The 21,670-nt window shown below is 36.5% G+C and overlaps 1 protein-coding gene across 35 annotated transcripts in view; it reads right to left on the bottom strand.

The window, feature by feature from the left end:
• The window catches only part of INPP4B (inositol polyphosphate-4-phosphatase type II B), a 747,831-nt gene that overhangs the window by 164,048 nt on the left and 562,113 nt on the right, over positions 1–21,670 (bottom strand). For all 35 annotated transcript variants that reach the window (XM_070258367.1, XM_070258371.1, XM_070258379.1 and 32 more), the window contains 2 exons: positions 7,084–7,214; positions 6,599–6,703 (listed from right to left, as the gene is read on the bottom strand). In XM_070258367.1, the coding sequence (XP_070114468.1) occupies positions 6,599–6,703; positions 7,084–7,214 (236 nt within the window). The remainder of the gene's footprint in view (positions 1–6,598; positions 6,704–7,083; positions 7,215–21,670) is intronic.

Below are 21,670 nucleotides of genomic sequence, written 5' to 3'. Positions count from 1 at the left end.
TGTCTCACTGTCTTTGGGAAACATTTGTTTACCAAACATTTGCTTTTCCATTTCCATGCAAAGTGCCTTCCTCCCCTTTGAAGTCCCAAACCACTACCCCCAACATCCTCTTTTGTCTTTGCTGAAGATAATATTTAAGGTGGTGCCTTTGGCCATTTTGGCAAGTTAAGTTGCTCAGAGTTTGCGAGTTTCTCCCATGTATACACGTTATTAAAACTTGTTTAATTTTCTCCTGTTATTCTGTCTCAGGTCAATTTAATTCTTAGACCAGCCAGAAGAACCTAGAAGGGTAGAGGAGTATTTCTTCCTCCCCTACACTATCTACATATGTACATATTTGGTCAACTCTATTATACAAATAAAACAGTTTAGAACTGTTAACCCATACCTCTGTAAGAAACAAATTTACTAGCAAGAATATAGTATTTGTATTCTTTTTTTATTTAGCCTTATAGTAGCCAATTCTTTCTAAAGTATACTTAGGTCAGTTCCTTTCTTTCTCATTCTTTTCATTAAATTATCATGTTTATAATTTTATCTACCATTTATTATTATTTTAAACAAGATAATAAAAATAAGTTAACAATAAAAGCAGGCTGGGGATACAAAGTTCTAGGGGAAATTTGCATAATAATTAGCAGCACAACAATCAGGATTTGAAAAAAAAAAAGAATAGAAAGGGAGCCAATTTCCTAACATAGATGTATGTTCTCAAAGGTGAAGGTACCAGGAAGTAAGATGTAGAAAAGTCCCCCAAATATTCTTCACTTTTGAACTTCATAGAACAAATTTCAAACAGGCAAGTAAAAAGTAGTACTGTTGTTTCAGCACAGGTAGCAGCACCTCATCTATATTCCAGAAGCCATTTGTCCTGTTACCCCACCTCCCAAGCCAATGCTGATATTCTATTAATATCAAGTGATCTCTGCAGGGATGCTAAGTAGATGTCTGGATGTTGAAAGAGCAAATAAGGTCTCCCTCTGCCTCTCTCACTTTTCTCTGTTGCCTTTCAACCCTACCCATCCTGATTAGAACCACTCCTCAAACAGCTAGGATCTTTATGAGCATATTTTAAGAGGCTGAAGAGTTTAGACTTAAATAGCCTTTGTACATTTGAGGTCTTCAAAGTGTTGCTTTGAAGTGTTAACTTTTAAATATTGATAACTGTGATATTGCGATTTATAATAAGAAATAAATATTTGGTCCCCTTTTCTGGCCCAGAGCTCTTAAAACCCTTGGAATTTCCTGTGTTGAAAGTTTTAAAGGTGTTTTTTGTTATGTTGATGAAGTGACTTTTGGAGCTCACCTAAGGATGGGGCTGGTTGCCAGAGAATCCAACCCTGTGATTAGAGGGTTGGAATTTTCAGTTCCTCTCCTCCTCCCACCTCCTGGGAAGGGTAGGAGGTTATAGATTGAGCTCCATCCTCAGTGGCCAGTTATTTAATCAATCATGCCTATGTAATGAAGCCTCCATAAAAACCCAAAAGGACTGAATTTGGTGAGCTTAAAGGTTGGTGAACACATGGAGGTGATGGAGAGTGGCAGGCTGAAAGGGCATGGAAGCTCTGCTCCCCTTCCCCATACCTTGCCCTATGCATCTCTTCCATCTGCCTGTTCCTGAGTTATATCTTTCTATAATAAACCAGTAATTTAGTAAGTAAAATGTTTTTCTCAGTTCTGCAAGTAGCTCTCACAAATTAACCAAACTCAAGGAGGGGAATGGTGGGAACCTCTAACTTATAGTTGATGAGAAGCACAGGTAACAACCAAGATTTCCCATTGGCATCTGAAGTGGAGGGCAGTCTTGCAGTACTGAGTCCTTAACCTGTGGAACCTAATGCTATCTCCAGGTAAATAGTGTCAGACTTGAGCTGAATTGTAGGATGCCCAGTTAGCATTGGAGAATTGATGGATGGGGCTGAGACAATTATAAAAATCTGGGTGGGCATTTTATGTTACAGAAAACTTAAGAAAAATTAAAGGTCCTTTATTCTTCATTAAAAAAATATAATCTATGTGCCTTCTTTCTTTGATATTTTATTTCTCAAAAATTGTCCTTGGCTTTGTGAAAATGGCATAGTATACAGCATAATAGGAAAGTGGAATTCAAGTTGTTGAGTCTCATCAAGCTAAAGATACTAGGCTGGTTTGAAATTTAATAATAGGGCTGCCTCATAGCCTTTTAAAAGCCATTTAATAATAGAATTGAGATAATAAGTCTATTTTTTTTCCCAGAAGATCTCTTTAAAATTCCTATAACTATAAAAATAGTGCTAATGAAAAAAACCATGTAGACACACTGATCTCATTTCAAGGAAGAATTTAAGCATAATCCCTGACTTCAAAATGGCCACAAAATGACTCTGACACGAATCACAAGACAATAGGGAAATCTGCTTCAAAATAGTCCAACCAATTTGGCATCATCATTAAACATATGTAAGGCTGATTAGGCTTCATTGATGAGGCCACACACCCAGACTCTTGAGATACAGAAATCAAGAAGTTCTACATAGCTCCTCTTGTTTGCTCCTTCCCTCAGAGTAGAGATTAGAAGACTAAGGGGCAGAGAGGTTACCTGAGGAATCCATAGGTACACAGTAAATTCTGGCTTATGGATCTGACCCCAACTACAGCTTTATGATAATAAGATAGTAGGTTCTTTCTCTATTTTCTTTCCTCTTTCTTTCTTGTATACTACAATATGCTATCATATATCTATAACATACAAAATAACAAATATAGAATAACATCACAAGAATCCATATTTTATAATATCCACCTGATTTTCCATGAAAATAAAATCTATTGAGGTATGTTGGAGTGGGAACTTTTGTTCTTAACTTCAGGATTGTGTTTTTATTGTTGTTTCACTGCTGTCTAAGATATCTAGAGTGGTAGGTATTCCATTTGTTGCATTTAAGTAATGAATAAGGATGAAAAATTAACTCAATGGGTCTGAGAGCACCCACAGTTAAATGGAGGTTCCTCATTTGTCAGTATAAGACATGAAAACATTAGTTCTGCTCAGTTACTTGTTTCAAGAGTTACACATTAGCCTTGTATTTGGCGAATCTGCCTGCTATTGTTTGCAAAGCTGCTTCTCCAAATACAGCAGACATATTAATCAAATGTGGATAGACACAATTTACTAATGGTAAGAATGAAAATAAATTTAGGCTAGGTCCCAATAACTCACCAATGAAATATCATTGCTTGGACGATCTTACTTGCATCATTACCTTGCAAAATGTTGTCTGTAATTCAGCTAAACATTCAAATCCGTAACCACAGACTTTAAATAAATTTAACTGCAATTCATTTAATCTGTTCAAGACATTATATAAGGAAGTAGAAAATTTGATTGGCTAACATCTACAAATTTTAACTGTTTTATTTTGCAAATAAGAAAACTGAAACTCAGAAAAGTTATTAACTTGGTCAAAGTAAAAGAAGTAAGTGGTAGGGCCCCCAAAATTCAGTCAAATTTTCAATTTCTATTATAACATATAGCTGGCAATCTACTCTAAAAGGCACATACTTTATCTGAATTCCAATTTCAAATAATACATTTTAAATTTATAAAAACAAGTATTTTTAAAACATATAAATTTAATATTTAATCTTACGTGTATGATATGTATATCATATACATGTATACATTATATACATGAGTAGGCTTGGGAAAAAAGTCATTATGTAATAGAAATCAGTACCTTCACATTACTTCTTGGCTGTAAGGGTACCTAGTCCTTTCCCACATTTTCTCTTTAAGTCTTCAAAGAGAAGAACCAGTCTTTCTGAAAATTGCTGCATCAAAAATCCTCTAGTTTGTGAGTTGTATCCTAGTTCTGTAACACCAAAATCTTGGTTTCCTGTCTACTGCTTGTATTGGTCACTATAAATAAGAAATCTCTTTATATGTCCTGTTATGGGCTATCTTAGAATATGACCAAGAAAGATATCTTAGAATATGACCCTTTTTCGAAGAGGATCATTATAGATGCAGTCAAGTTGAAATCAGGCTATTACGGCCGGTCCTAATCCAATATGACTGGGGTCCTTAAAGGGGAAATTTGGATACAAAGACAGACACACAGAGAAGATGATGTAAAATGCATAGGGGAACACCACGTGAAGATGGAAGATTGGTGTGATGCATCAACAAACCAAAGAAAACCAAAGATTGCACGCAAACTATCAGAAGCTGGGAGGAGGCAAGGAAGGAACCCCCTAAAGGTTTCAGAGGGAGCATGGCTCTGCCAACACCCTGATATCAGACTTCTGAACTCCCAGGCTGTGAGACAATAAATTTCTGTTTTTTAAGGCACTGAGTTTGTGGTACTTTGTTACAGCAGCTCGGGGAAACTGATACATATCCCAAACCAAACTAATTAGAAGAAACATTGCTTGCTTTTCTAAATTTCTTTCTTTTAAGCTGCCAGTTTATTCCTTTCAAATTGCAGAAGAAATTAAATGCATTGCATTCATTCTAGCTCACTCTCATCTATTTTTCAGATAACAGCTTGGAAAAAACAGTATAATGTAAATGATTCTTTCATTTTCAAGAAGTAAGTGTAAAGTAAGAGGCCACTTAGATACTAACTTCTCCTTTTTTGGTGGAAGTATTTTAAGGACCATCACCAAATATTTGAATGCAAAATTAAATATAAATTCATATCACTTTGGTCCCAACAAACTATCTGATTTGATGCCACTGCTATCCATCCATGGCTGTAGCCAGAGTCATCCTTTTCTCTCATATCCTCATTCTAACAGTCATTAAGTCCTTGCATGTGATGATTTTTCCAAAATGCCTCTCTAAATCATCTTTTCTCAAAATCTGGCTACTTCCTTAGTTAAGATTTCATTGTCTCTTACTAGGCTCTTAATTGATGACTTTCCTCCAATTTTAACAGCCCTGATAAAACTGACAGATCCATTTTGTTCCAGTGATGGCAAATGCCACATGTATCATAAAAACCATTATTGTTCATTTTAGGTATTTTACACATCCTCTAATTCACTTAATCAGGAAGAGGACAATACTGCTTAGAAAGATTAAATAACAGACTTACAGTCATATATAAAAAGTGGTAAAAAGATATATAAAAAGTACAATTCTGTTCCACTCGAAAATATATAAACTTTTTACTATATCATAAAAGCCTTTTCATATTGGCCATTAGAAAAAAATTTACGTTGGGTGTCAGATCCCTTTTAAGTACTTTAGCTTCTTTATTACGTGTTGATACTTTGGTTTTGATGATTTTTAAAACCATCACATGTTGTTATGTTCAAACTATTGACAGACGCTCCATAATCAGGGAAGAGTTCCTAAATGCCTTAAGCCAATTCATCTCATTTTTATTTCAGTTCTTTCATTTGATGTAATTTTTGGTGAAAAGTATCCAAGTCAAAATTTTAGATAGTTGATAAAGGTTACCCAAAATAATAAAATTATACATCAGAATGATTATAACTACACTTAAACTTGCACATTAGGTGATTATGTATACACAATTATGCACAAACTTAGAAATATGTTTAATTTTCCTAATTATAAAACTTCAGATGATTCTAAAGCAGAAAGAGAGATTTCATTTTAACTTTTTTTAAAAACTGTAACCTCTATATTGTCACAATGGCTACAAAATAGGGTGTGAGAAAGAGTCTTTAGAAGTATCTGTGTATGCTTGTGTGTGTCGGTACAATTACCATGAAGGATTTAATCATGTAAAGTAACTTTTTCTCCCTAGGAAGATGGGTACTAGCAGGATGACCATAGCATTTATCATTCAAACCCAGAGACTTCTGAGAGGGAAAGGAGGTGGAGGGCATCATTAGCAATGATGGTAGATAACAGGCATAATATGGACTTTTGCTGCTAAATAGAGGCAGATAGTCAACCCAGATATCATAAAAATTGATACAGTAATAAGTTAAAGGAAAAAGGAGATGAGAAGAATATTTTAAAATATATTTTATAAGGATGTGGCAAGGAATTATGTAGAATGGCAGTGAATATAACACCATATTGTTCACTCTGGACCCTATTTAGGTATGTTTATAAAAATCCATACATTTTTCCTTCAAAGGTGTTTCTAAAACTGAGTACATCGAAAATACTCTACCACTTCATATCTGATAAACCCCCTTCTCATAGGGAAAGCGGTAATTCTCTTGATAGTCACCACTAAGTCAGAGAAGCAGCATATGAGTCTACCTTTGGGCTTTGGTTTATTAAGACAGGTACAAAATGAACAAGTCTTTTTTTTTCCTTTTTCTTTTTTCCTAATCCATCAGTAGCACAATTGGTAGCTATTAGCCGTCATTGATATTACTTAGGGAAGCTAACACTCATTTTTCATATTCACTTGTAACAATTCAGGTGCCACATTTCCAAAGTATTGCCCAGAAACACAGCAACAAAAATATAATCATCACTTTTGTAGTATTTAGGGTCATTATCAGCCTCAATTATTTCGTCTCATCTTTATAGAACTGCTAAAATTTTTAATTCTGTCAATAGTCAAGCTTTTTAAAGAAGTATACACTAGCATAATTTGCCAATTTTTGAAAGAATACTGTTTACTACCTTTCAAGTGAGGGCTGTGTACGTGCATTCTTTGCAGATGTAGATTTACTGGAACAAATTCCAATGTTCTCTCTCCTTTGCTGCTGCTTGATTTGAAAGAGGACCCTAGGTGGAAAAAACTGAACATTATTAGTAAATAAATAATAAATGCGTGTGTGTGTGCACATATGTTGAAAAGTACATTTGACAAAGCAAAATGTTACAAGAATCTCAGAAAGAGAAACATATCCTGTTTCAGTTGCTTTTCTTCTCAGAAATTCAACTTTTTAAAAAACTTTCTCAGTTATTCTTATAATAATACCATGAAGTAAAATAGTGCAATCTTTCTTCCTTGTTCTTCATGCCAAGATGGTAGAATTAGAAATAAAAGCTTTTTTCTTTTAAATCTTGGCTTTTTTATATCTATAACAACATTTTGTAGTGTTTTCACATAACATGCATGAAATGCAATTCAGTTTGAAAATGTAAAGTTCTTGCTTTCACACCTGTTTCCTTGCTAAGTTCTTTCAGAATTCCTTGGTACATATTCACCATTTGATCACAGTGAGTAAGGACATTTTTCCGTAGATTGTCCCAGTGGGGAGAAAGCTCACCAAGTTCTTTTAGCTCCTGGTTTCTGTTAAGAATGGAAAAGAGGATAATATATTTATTTTGATCTTGAGTTTATAGACATGGAAGACTTAATCAGGCTTGCCAAACTAGTAAGAAATTGATTCACCATCCCTTCCAGGAAAAATCTATGTGCTTACTAGAAAAAAAATAATTTTACCACAAAGAAAGATACGAGTAGTTTAGGTCAGACAAACATTAAAAATTCTGCATGTCAGAAAGCAAAAAAAAACTACAGATTAAATAAATTTTTCCACTGATAAAAATTTCACAAAGATGGCCAAGACTTACCATCCTTAACAGACATAGACTATTCAGTTAAAAAACAAACACTAAACTTCCATAGAAAAACAGTTAAGTTCTAGGCTTGACCATCCTAAATAAAATAATATAGGAAGGGCTATCTACGTCTGAAAGAAATGCAAGATATTCAGGTAATCCAGTTTATATATAACATAGTTGTAAAATTTTTTTAAAGCCCATAAATGGTATGATCAGGTATGATTTTATTGGCCTCAGTTTCTCCCAAGAGGACAATTTAAATACCAAATGCATATGTTTTCTCCCTTCTTTATCAAAAGGAAGAGCTAATTGTGCCATTTAGGTTTTAATTATTAACTTTTATCTAATTCTCTACCCTTTAGCCAAGTTAATTTAAACAATCAGAATGCCTTTTTAAATTATAATGATAAATAGTGTAATATGCTGCTTGGTTAGATCTCTTATTCATTTCTGTAACCTTTTACCAACAACATTTTCATGAAGCTAATTTAACCAGCAATAATGAACCTTCTTTGCTATTTTGGCTGTGAAACATGCTAAATACCAAGCTAATAAATTCAGAAGATGTAGAATCTTTAACGTCCTGTTAAATGCGAGAATAATGGATGGTGTGCAAAAATGTGACTTGCTTTCAAATGTTTGTAGTTGCCTTTGTTAGTTTCAATGGGAATGCAATGTAGTATTGCTGCATCTTTCATCGACATCTTTACAATTTTTGTGAACATTAATCTCATTCTCAGCTTTTCCATAGATTAGCTTTCATCACACAACATTCATGGGAGGAGAAGTAATTAATCAACAGACAATGAGAGTAAAGAAAATTCATGACCAAAGAGGGTGGGGAGAGAGAGGAGAGAAAATTGAAGAATTGAGGAGTCAAGATCTCTATGTGTACTTTATGTTCAAGACAAAACAACAACCAAAACAAACACACAATTCCAAAAGCTTGAAACATTCAAGTCTAGAAGAATCCGGGACAATTAGGTCAAATCTGAGATAGATAGTAAGTGTGAGATATCAACTTAATATGTAAGGTTTCAGGCTTTATTTCCAATATATAGTTATAATAGAAATATTAGTTAAGGATTCCTATTTAGCACTAAGAGATGCACCATGGGTTTACAATTTATGTTGTCTCTGAATATCAGAAAGAATAATTAGAAGAGAGGTGGTGAGGGAGGAAAGGAAGGATGATAGAGAAGCCCCGGACTACGTGGTGGGATCCTGGGATGGGGTACATCTCCTTTCCTAAGACAAGCCTGGCAAAGTGTGGTCAGAAGAGTTTAGTGTTCTGTGGGGAGTGACTGGAGATAAGCTGGAAGGACTTCATAAACTGTTATATAAAATTTGACTGGCGATAAGCTGGAAGGACTTCATAAACTGTTATATAAAATTTATCACCCTCCTCCGGTATGTCAAAAATTATATACAGTAATACACAATTGAAACCTGGCATTCACTGCTTGTTTATTCTAAGAGCTGGAAGTGAAAAGTATCACATTCTGAAAGAGACAAATAACCAACATAAGGCTTCTTTGTATTGAAAGAAGTTCAAATATAGGGAAACTATAGAGTAAAGGTGTAATAAATCAGAGCAAAGTAATAAAAATGTTATAAACCAAAATGGGGCAGAGTAAGAGAGTAGCTGTGAGTTTCAAAAAAAAAAAAAATGAAAGAAATTACTTACATTAATGCATTACCATAGATAAAAAGGGGAGATAATTGAGTACACCAAATCAGTAAACTTTTCAATGGGGAAGGTTAGAGCTGTTTATACTATATTTTAATTTGTTACTCAGTGAACAAAAACTTTGGAGTTGAAGAGCCTTGCTTTGTCTCTCAATCCAAGTTCTCTAGAAGGCAGGATCAGATATCAAGCAATCTTGGGTGCGCAAAAGGGAAGTAAGAAAAGAAGTGTGCAGGGAAAAAGAGAAAGCAGACATAAGGTGGTATGTTACTGAGTTGGGAAGAACTTCGGAAGAAAGCATGGCTGGTGACTTGGTCATGTGGAACAACTCTAGAAATGTCATATGGAACCATAGCATACTTGGAACAATTTGTTAGATGGAAGAAAAGGTATTTAAATGTCAGTTCCTTACCATCTTCTATATTTCATTGGTAAAGATACATCCTATGAGACATTAACTCCTCCATACTTCTAGTGGTGTAATTTATCTCCTTTGGGTGGCCACTGGGGAAGACATCCCACTGGAGACAGAACTGTCCTGGGTTTGGTCTTATAAGGCATAGGTGCCAGAACCACTCAGGATATTTCCAGCCACTGGGGGTATGGTAACACCTGGTCTTCACTTCAGGGAGGCTAATAAAGCTGGAGGTGTTAAGAGATATGATGACAATGGTGGTGATATCTGTGGCTCTCCATTCAGTAAGTAGTCAAAACTTGAAGAGAGGTTAGAGTTGAGCCAGTATAGAAAAGCACATAAACTTGGCCCAGGGCAGGCAATCCCTTGCACAACTTACACATGCACCATTTTCTGATATCCAGGTAGCATATAAAACAGCATCCCTCATGTCTTCCCTATGAGGGAAGTCCAAGTATAATCCTTCAAAGTGATGACCAGGTGCAATTCCCCAAAGACTTAAAGGGAGGTAGTGAACCAAGCTACGGTATTCAATACTCTAGCTGATCCTTGGGGCCTTAATTGATATTCATTACCAATCTCCTCTACCACTCATTTCAGATTTTCCTCATATTACACTGGCACTTCAGCTGGTCCGGGTTGCTGCCTTGTGAAGTGACTCGACCTTAATCCCAAGGGATTAGGCCCTTAATTTCCTTGCTCTCACGGACTCTCAGGTTGCTGCAATTTCCCATTCACCTCTGGGCCTGGAGCACTTCTAAGTTCCAGACATATTTCTCTTTACTCAGGTTGTGAAGCAGAAGCCCTATTTCCTCATGATGATAAGTTTAGTATCTCTTAATATCTTTGCTGGTCCATTGTAGTGAGAAATGCATGGTAACCAGATGACATGCAGAACCAATCATAGCTTCCCATTAAGTGGGACTCTTTGTGGGACCCTTGACAGAACTGCCTCTACCTACACCCCAGGAACTAGGAGTCTAACTGGCAAAGTCTAAGGTTGTAGGGAAAAGAAGCATAAATCCATTAACAGAGCACTGTGATTGATGGTAAGAGGGGCTCACCCTTTTCCCAGAGATGTGTATTCTAGCTATGGTGGGCACAACATCCTGTATCAGCTGTTGGTTCAGCATATAAACTTCATTCTGGAGGACAGTACCTTAGCTGAGCCTTTCATAATTAATATTACACCACCATTCTACCAGGTCTGTAGCTTTTGGGTGGTGTATCATGCAGTGATTACAAGCTCATTTTTGCACCTCCTTTGATGTGGCAAGTGTCCTTTGGTAGGACTGTTATGTGGGATGCCATATTATTGGATCAGGCATTCTGTAGGCCATCAGATATGGGTGGTGGCAGAGACACTGAGCAAGAAAAGCAAACACATATTCAGACCATGTTTCACCTACTTAGGATGAATTGCTGACCTCTCCAAGGTCAAAGGGATCCAACTTAATTGACCTGCCACCAAATAGCTGTTGGGTCTCCCCCAAGGAATGGTATATTAGTGTCCATTGTCACTCTATTTCTGGCATCTAACATTTAGCAGTGACAGTAGCTACATCAGCCTTGCCCATGCCCTTGGGTCCATGCATAGCCCCTGTGTCTGCCACCAAGGCCATTCTTTTCATGGGTCTATTGCACAAACTCTGGGGTATCTGAGAAAGGAGTCTGGCTAATATCCAGAGGCAGGTGATAACATCCAGCTAGTTGTAGAGAGCCTCCTCTGTAGTATTTGTTTTCTGATAGGCATGACTCCGAGGCATACCGGCACTTTGTGCTCAAGCCTATAAGCCTATCCACATACCCCTTGCCCCATCTCCTTGTATCCAATCTCCTAGTCTTATTTTTCCCAGGCCCTTGAAGCCATTCACTCTGCCAATACTCAATGTATATCCATACCTCAGGTATCTCTCCCTCTAAATGAATAACAATTATACTGTTTTGCAGATCTGCCCACTGAGTGGATTTCCTTCACTACTGGACTTTAAGGTCCACCTAACACATCAGGCTGACCTATCTTTGTAAGAGTTTGAGTTCTTTCCTCTTCTATGAGTTAATCATATGAAAACTCCCATGAAGCTATAGGTGCAAGATGAGAAAGAAGCATCATGCAATAGAGGTACTGACACGAGGTCAATTGCATGAGATTCGGGGATGTCTCTTCCTGATATATGCTCATACCGTCTGGATCTGCGTGAGCCCAATTCCAAATGTATCACTCCCATCTAACTCTTACACCACACAATGGGATCAAATCGACACCCAGATCATAATGGGCAGTTCCAGTCAGAGTCACTTTGTGTCCCATTGTCAGGTTTTCAGTCTCTACTAGGGTCCGGTATCATAACAGGGGCTGTTTTTCAAATGAAAAGTAGCTCCCTGATGCAGGAGGCACCTGCACATCCCAGAAGCCTAAAGATCTGCACTGAAATTTTCTTATTGGAATTGCCATAGACTCCACACAGCAGCACCGTTTCTCATCACAGATACTTTCAGCCCCACTGGATCTCCTTGGTCATGGACCCTAGGGCTTGCAACACAGCTGGGATCTTTTGCAGTGTCCCTCCTCCATTTGACACACTCTGCTTCTCCACTAATATACAGATATACATATATGATTAGTGATCATTAGTGGCTGGTTATACACTAGACAAAAAGCCCCACTGAGATGTACATCATAAATACAGTTCAAAGGCACAACAATTATTTATGTGCACAGACGAAAAAGGTTTTTTTGTGTATGTATACATATGTGTTATATTACTGATTTCCCCCATTATTCGTCATTGTACCAACATGTTAGAGGTGAAGCAACCATATGTGCCAGTTTACACCTGTTATTCCACTGTAACATTAGCACCTGCTTCATTCTCAAAACATCTTATTAGATTATCCAAGTCATGAGATACCAGAATTAATATATCCTTTTTGATATAATTAAATAAAACAACTATCAACTCACAGAATGTTACAGTTGGAAGGAAGTTCAGAGAATAATTTGAAACCTCTTGTTTCATAGATGGAGGCATGTAAATGCAACTGCTTGTTAGTCTGAGTCACTAGAATACCGTAAGGCTTTCAGGCTACAATCCCCATGTCCACTCTTTCCACACTCCACATAATTCTCCACTGTAAAAACGAAGACACATAACACAAACAAAATAAAAAACAAAAAGCAGAGCACCTTGTTTATTGAAGGTACTTAATGAATATATGTTGAGTGAGCAGGGTTTGGAATCTAGGCTATTGACTTGTAGAAGTGCATTTGTAAACCTTCATTTACCTTTAAAATTAACTTGAACAAAGGATAAGCTATAATTTGGGATTTTTATTTCTGAATCTTGTAGTAGGAATGGCATGGCTACTAGTATGCAGTGCATGGTAAATGATATTCTCTAAAACATGTTCAAGTGCATAGTTCTGTCCAGTATTATGAGATGCGTAGAGAGGACCCCTATGGTCCAGTGTCTATGTGTTGCCACTTTTATCTAAACAGCAATCTTGGCATCAATATTCTAATCCAATAGCTAACACGTCTTCAAAAAGCCTTTGGTGTGAATGGCAAAGGGGGTGAGCTGTGCAAATGAATCTTTAATCCACAGAAAAATATCTTTTAAAATAATCCTTCCTGATCTATGAACATTCTATTTTACTCACAGTAACAACAGCTTCTGCTTTCAAAAGCTGTCCCCTTCAATTGCTACCTTTACATTCATAACAACAAATATTTTCTGGAAAATCCACTGCCCTGCTAAACACGTGCACTCTCTTATGAATTCATTTACTCTCACTAGAGTTCTGTCTCTAAAACAAAATTTCTACCCTATCTCCAACTCCTTCTAATTCTCCAAGAGTCCAACAGGTAAACACAAGAAGTTGGGAAGAAAAGACTGAACATTCAAATATTAATAAACTCGGGCCTCTTACACATTAAACATCTTTTTGTCACTTACTTCCATCCATTCCCTTTTTGCTTCGCTACTAACAAATATAAAAGGCAAACCATATAAAATAAATCTCTGAAGGAGACAGGTGATTGCTAAGGCCTACTTGAGAAGTATCTAACTCTCTATGGATCTTGGCATTACAACTATAAAGGATGACATTCTTGATATTTGATGAAATATTCATACAGATCTCTGGAAACAACCTTATGATGCACTTTTTGTCTATATGGCTTTTTTTGGTCTTATTTTATTTAAATATTTCAAAAAGAGATGCTTTTACTTTCCAGTAAAATTGCAGGTTCTTGGAGGTCATTATGATCCTCTGAACCTTCCATAATGCAAGACACTACTAAACATATAACATGTTTGAAACACAGACTATTGAATAACATGAAGAGGAAATGAGATTTAAGAAAACCCCAAACCCAAACAACTCTATGAAGAATGAAGACAAATAAAATGAGTCACAAGGAATTGGAAGAAAAATAGCCAAACCTGCTTTAAGGTTTTTACATACAATGCATAAAACATTGGCAAGAATATTAAACAGATAAACGATTCTTAAATTTCGTTGCTTACACCCATGGGGCCATTGTGGCTAAAGGGACAGGGTAGGCCTTGGACATAAGAGAAGCCAAGTACGTGGACAGTCATCAGGTCCTTTTCCTTACTCCAGCCACCCACCAGCTCCAACTGAATCTCTGATTAATATTGGAATTCCATCTACCGTCTGTTTGGAGAAAAAAGTTTCTGCTCTTAAAAAAATAAAATTAAGTTTAAAATCACCAAAGTAGAACATAGTTAAGAGAGGAGAAAGTTTAGCTTCTATTTAAAACACAGTTTTAAAGCCTACTGATGATGTATTCAAGGGGAGAATTCTAACATGGGGAATATTTGTTCTGAGCCTGTGAGTGGCAGAATCTTGTCTGATTCATCTTTTTTGTCCTACCACAGTCCTTAGTCCATGGGAAGTCTTCAATATAGGCTTGTTGACTGACTGAATGAAAGGTGGGAATGCAAATTGTTGTTTTTAGATGTTCCTGAAATTTGAGATAAAGTCAGAATATAAACTAATCCTGAAGTAAAACACTGAGTTTTGTCTCACATAAATGGATAGATACAATAGCTAAATGAGCCATTGTTGAGTCCTCTAAATTTTTATGATCTAGGTAATCCTGGATTGGTCAAGTTTTCCTTAGGGACAGAGAAAGATTTGAAAAGGTACCTTTATATGGCATTTCTTACTGTGATGGTTAATTTTATGTGTCAACTTGGGCAGACCAGAAATTGTCCAGATATTTGATCAAATGTTGTTGTAGGCATTTCTATGAGGGTGTTTTTGGATGAGATTAACATTTGAATCAGTGGACAGAGTGATTAAAGCAAACTGCCCTCCCTAATTCAGTTGGGCCTCATCCAACCAGTTGAAAGGCTGAATAGAACAAAAAGGCTGACCCTCTCCCAAGGAAGAGAGAATTCCTTCTGCTTGACTGACGTTGAACTGGGACATTGGTTTTTTTCTTTTGGACTCAAACTGAAACATTGGCTTTTCCTGGGTTTCAAGACCATTAGCCTTTGGACTAGAATTACACCACAAGCTCTGCAGGATTGCCAGCTTACAGACTCACCCTGAAGATCTTAAGACTTGTCAGCCACCATAATTGTATGAGCCAATTCCTTAGAATAAATCTCTCTAGTGTGCACGCTATACATACATACATACATACATACATATACAAATATATATACTGATATATATATACAGATATATACACACACATCCTATTAGTTGTTTCTCTGGAGAACCTTGACTAATACATTAACTATACAGGGATTCCATCACAAAGATTTCTCTCTGCTTGGTACAAAAGAAGTTGGGGGAAAGGGGAGGGGATGGAAACATTCAGAATATAGGCTCTTTCATGGCCTTTTATCCCTCCCATTACATGTTGCAAATACTCTGCCGACTTCTTCAAAAGAAGAACAACTATAGAGATGCTTAGCTTGTCTAAGGGACATGCACAAGAAATCTCTCTCGTTCTGAGGCCAGAGCTCCACATGTGAGCACCATTTCATTAGAAGTGTGAAGTCAATATAATAAACATTAAAAATCTGGGTATGTAAATTCAAAAGTTCCTGAAATTATGAAAAGTAATTATTGTAATAAAGATTCCCTGAGAATAACAGTTAATTCATTTGCAAGAGTGTAGTAAGACCAAATAACCCAATAAAAATTTATACACCAAAGGCTATGGCCCGGTAAGAAAGGTATTAAAATGTTATTTGAAATTGTTACTATCAAAGTAAATAGAAATATTTTCCCACAGTGAGCTGTAGAATACCATTTTGTAGAATAAAAATAGCTATACAATTTAAATAGAGCCTTTGGTAGATACGCTCTAAAACTACACATGGGTGTACACAGGTGGAAAGTTTAATAGCCAAACTACTTTCATTTATTAAGAAAAATTTGACCTTAAATCAAACCCAAAAGAAGTCATAAAAAAATTTACCCATTAGGAAAAAAAATTAAATACTAAATAGTCAATGAAGAATAGACTACATAAATGACTGGCAGGTCGGGGGGGGGGCCTTCAATTTTGCAAAGTGGTTGGGTGACACCATAAAACTGAACAAAGTTCAATCAGATGTCAAGCCTCACAGTATTTTCAACCCACAGTTTAAATCTTCTGTGCTTTAACCCAAACAGGGATAAAAACTGCATCCATAAATCATGGCCTTTTTCTTTTTTAATGCATTTTTTGAAAATGACAATGTGCTTAATGTTGCAATCCATGAGCCACAATTTCACTGAAAAATGACTGGATATTCTGAGTGGTCATTCACTCTGATTTTCACTTGAAATTAAATTAAGTGACTGCTGTACTGCACACGCAAGAAAGTTTCAGGTTATAAGCGAAGACTAAGAATTGGGACACAGCAACTACAGGATTTAGTTGTAACCACAGAAGCTATTTGTATCTGAGAAACAGCCAGATATTATAATTTAATTTTCGGTAACTGGATTAGAAAAAAGTGAGGAATAATAAGTATGTCTTCTACCCTGAGAGTCTATTTGCTGTTCCTGATAAAGGTGATTAGGTGTTTATTTATTTCTAAATAATGTCTTATTTACACTTCGAAGTTTGTTTTAAAGTTACCAAACATGGACAACACCTATTTTTTTAATATCTTAAAGCTCAGTGTTCCATTTATGTTTAAAGTGGTGGCAGATGATATGAAGTTTCTCCCAAATTCACATATATTAATTACACACCTACTCTTTCTGCTTGACCATGAAAACTACCAACTGAAAGGCTGGTAAAGCAAGAAAGTATGCTAGAGCTCTCATCATTTTTTCATCATTCTTGCATATACTTTTAAAAATTGCAAACATTTCTGGGTATTTTCCCTTGCAGTGCCCAACCCTGGACCTGAGGTATGGATGTCATCCAGTGAAGTTTCATAAATGGATGAGATTCAGGAGGCCCCACAAAATGTTGGCAGTAGGGCTCTGTGGTGGATGTCGTAAAACTTTGCAGGTAATCAATGTTACTTTTGTATAGAATGTATCTCTTTTTATATTTTCAAAACAATCCTTACAGATAATTGTTCCAAAGCTGGACTAAGCAAAATTACAATTTCAGTCACACCGAAATAGGCATATTTCAAGTGCTGAAAAGTCACGTAGTTATCATATTAGACAGTACAGTATAGAACATTTCTGGCATCATGGAAAATTCTATTGAACAATGTTGCTGTAGATAAATGAGAACAATATAACTGAGAAGTAAAGTGACTTGTTCAATGTCATATTGCCAGTAAGTTGCAGAATCAAGACTTGCACCCAGGTCTTGTGACTGAAAATCTTGTTCTCTTTTTTACTTTAATTCCTGGGGAGCATGGTTTCTCCCAAGAAAGTATCCCTGAATAGGAGGACAAGATTGGAACCTTCCATCTGGGGGACTCATCTGAATGGAACTTCTGCCTAGGTCAATAGAGAGCTGGTTCAAAGATTTTTCTCAAGTGGACACTTACCAGACAGCTTTACCTATCATAATTGCTGGAAGGTCAACAACAAAACAAATTCTTATGTATTTTCTATTCATTTAACACACAATTATGCAGCGCCCACTATACTTATTTATGCCACGTTCTGTAATAAGACTTACAAATATTCACTCATTCAATATGCATAACAGCCCACTCAAGTAGATATTCTTATTATTATCATCCTTATTTTTAAAATGAGGAAATTGAGACTCAGAGAAGGTAAGTAATTTAGCCAAAGTCAAATCCAAATAGTGAGTAGCATAGTTGGAATTAAGCCCAGAAGGTTTGTTTTTGGTACCCATGCTTTAAACTACTATGCTAGGTGGACTCTCCACTAGAAACATAACACAATCTCCTTCCCACTAGAAATTACAGCACAGAACACATGACAATCATACTTAACAATAGGGATATGTTCTGAGAAATGTGTCGTTAGGTACTTTCATCGTTGTATAAATGTCATAGAGTGTATTTACACAAACCTAGAAGGTATAGCCTGCTACACATCTAGGCTGTATGATACTAATCTTATGAGACCACCATTGTATATGTGGTCCATTGTTGACCTAAACGTCATTATGCAGTGTGTGACTATAGTTTGATACTACCAATTTGGAAAAAAATCAAAAACATTTCTATCTTATGCCTGCAAAGATAAAGTAGAAAGCTTGATGTCAGCCTTCTCATTCTCCACAATAAATTCCAACGGGCAGGAAGAAAGGAGAGTTGTATGTTACTACAGCCCTCCTTTTTCAAATTATAGATGCCACTGCTGGTTATCCTACATCAGTGCTGCCCAGTAGAATTCTCTGTGATAATGGAAATGTTCTGTAGCTGTGATATTTAATACGAAGGCTACTAGCCATATGTGGCTATTGAGCACTTAAAGTGTGACTAAGGTTACTGAGGAGCTAAATTCTTAATTTCATTTAATTTCAACAAATTGTAACTTAAGTATAAACAGCCACACGGAGCAAGTAGTTGGATAGCATGGACCTAGATGGTTCAAATAAGAGCCAAAGAGGGCTCCTTTTTTCTTTCTAAACCTGGCACTTGCCCACTATTTCCTATATCAATGAATTACACTTATCTATTCAGTTATGCAGGTCAGAATGTTTGAATCATCCTGAACACCTTACTTCCAGATATAACCTATCACCAAGTCCTGTTAATTTTAGCTCCCTAAAAATCTCAAACATATGTACATTTCTGCATTTCCCCCAGCACCTTTCTGACCTAAACCGCCATTGTTATTAGCATAGAAAACAACAATATCCGCTAAATTGTTTTATCCTTCCATACTTGCCTTCCTTTTTCTAAATGTAATCATGTCATTTTCTGTTAACAATTTCAGCTGTTCTTAGGAAAAGGATTACATTACTGAGTGCTTATTATATGCCAGGTATTATGCTAGAGTCCAGAAGGAGTACAAGAAAACTGACAAGTTCTTCCTTCTCTGAGGCCCAGGAGGCCCTAAGTAATATGAAGCCTGACTATCATCCCCAAATCACTGTCTCAGCTCCAAACACAGCAGTTTGTGGGAGTACACACGCCCAGCCTACTTTTCCAGCCACTGGGAATTTGTGGTTCATACAGTGAACATATCTATGATGTGTGCCAGGTTAGTAAGATAAAGGAGATTGAAATAAATTGCAGACTTGGTTTTGTATCTTAAACATTATCACATTATCAACATTCAGCTAACATGAAAAACAACAACAATAATAGCTTTAATGTACTGAGTGCCTACTGTATACATGAGTCCTTCCTTTTGTTTTTAAAGATTGGCACCTGAACTAACATCTGTTGCCAATCTTCTGTTTTTTTTCCTTCCTCTTGTTCTCCCCAAAGCCCCTCAGTACATAGTTGTATATTCTAGTTGTAGGTCCTTCTGGCCATGTCATGTGGGATGCCACCCCAGCGTGGCTCGATAAGCAGTGCCATGTCCCAGCCCAGGATCTGAACCGGAAAATCCCAGGGCCGCCGAAGCAGAGGGCATGAATTTAACCACTCGGCCACGGGGCTGGTTCCCATGATTCTTTACATAGATGGTAAGAGTGATTTCCCATATTAAAGGTCAATGTATGTATGCCCCAAGGGTGTTTCATCAATAGCTCATTTTAAACCTCACAATAACCACGTACATTTATTATTTAATCCCTTGTTTACAGTTGAGGAGACTGAAGATAAAAGCAGGGAGATAAATTGCACCATATCACATAGCTACTAAGTGGAATTGGAGGAAGCCAGGTTTCAAACCCAGAGCTGCATTCACACATACACACCCACACACACACCCCCCAAAACAAAACCCGAGAGTCTCCTGATTGCTCATTTAACTACTACAGTAGCCTTGTAAGACAAACGCTAATGTTATTACCTAAAAAGATCTGGAAATTGAGAGATGAAGTAATTGTCTACAAGTTATAAGTATGTATCAGGTGGCAGATACAGGTTTTGAACTAAGGTCCATAATGATTCTGTTTCTGTGCTCTTATCATTACGACACACTCTCCCCTACTCAATCCATTTTAAATAAAGAATCTTGGCATGATAGAAAAAAATGTGCTTCTAAATGAGTTTTGCCTTATTTGTTCCTGTGGGGATATTGCAATACCCAAACAGCAAAATAAAACACATATTTCTATCACCAGCTTGACAATACTAAGCGCTCTACAGGATCTCTCATTAAATGATACCAAGAATCCATAACGATGAACTTAATGGCACACAGCATCTGCCCTCAATACTAGGAGTTGGTAGGACGAATGCACTTTCCATGATAAATAACAAACCACATGGTAACCCAACTGTGCATCAACATTGCATGAAGAAAAATGAACAGAAGAAACAGCACTAATCAGGTATGAATCAACAGTGGTGTCCTGATGTTATATTCTTTATGCATTGCTTTTGGATCTTTAGGACCTAAGATTTTTCTGAGAGAGAGCACACAAGAGAGACAGAGACAAAAACACAAAGAGAAACAAAGTGGAAGAGACAGAACACTATAAAAACATCGATGAGATTCATCAGTTTGAGGTTTATTTGATAAATATAAATATGTATATATATATATATATGAGATCTAAATAGCATAGCTGGTTCTCTATTACTTTTCCTATTAATCAATGTTTCTTTAAGGTCAGTAAAAATTTTCAGTGTGCTTTTATTTTATCCAAGTATGCAAATATTGATAGACATCTCAAAAGACATGTGCTTCAGCCATGCCAAAATAAACAAGGCATAGGATGAGGCTGGAGAAGTAAGTAGACATAAGATCCTGCTTGCCTTGTAGGCCATGTGAAGGGAAAATCTTGTCTAGTGGAAAACAAATTTAGAAAAATGTACATAAATTATATCTCAGAATGTCAAATGATTTTAAATGGACAGGCTGTGTCACTATGTTGTAAAATCCTACTGTATGTCTTTTTATATAGTGAGGCTGTTTTTGAAATAGAATTTACCTGAATATATTCCAGTTCTAATATATATTTTTAACTTTTTTTTTTTTTGGTGAGGAACGTTGGCCCTAAGCTAACATCTATTGCCAACCCTCCTCCTTTTGCTTGAGGAAGAGTGTCCCTAAGCTAACACCTGTGACAGTCTTCCACTATTTTGTATGTGGGAAACTCCCACAGCATGGCTTGATGAGTGGTGTAGGTCTGCGCCCAGGATCCAAAACCATGAACCTGGGCCACGAAAGTGGAGTATGCTGAACTTAACCACTATGCCACTGGGCCAGCCCCTATACTTTTAACATTTTTCAAAAGGCACCCTTGTAATGTTATCAGTTTGAAAAAAAACCATTTTTTTCATAGTCACAAAATGCTTTAAGATAGGGTGCAAGGTCAGAAAATTAAATATCTTCTGCATTTCTCTCAAAACAGATATAGTGCTTAGAAAGACAATTTCACAGAATATGATAATATGTAAGTAAACACGTGGACATGTGTCTCTGAAACATGTATCTCTGGGTAGCAACTAGCCTTTCAACCCGGGACTTCAAAACATCTTACTGACCACCTTTTTCATATATAAGAATATACTTATGTTCAAGAAATAGATTTAGGACA

This window comes from Equus caballus, chromosome 2 (genome assembly GCF_041296265.1).
Source record: "Equus caballus isolate H_3958 breed thoroughbred chromosome 2, TB-T2T, whole genome shotgun sequence".
In the NCBI taxonomy this organism is placed as follows: domain Eukaryota; kingdom Metazoa; phylum Chordata; class Mammalia; order Perissodactyla; family Equidae; genus Equus; species Equus caballus.
This window is presented reverse-complemented; position numbering and strand designations above follow the sequence as displayed.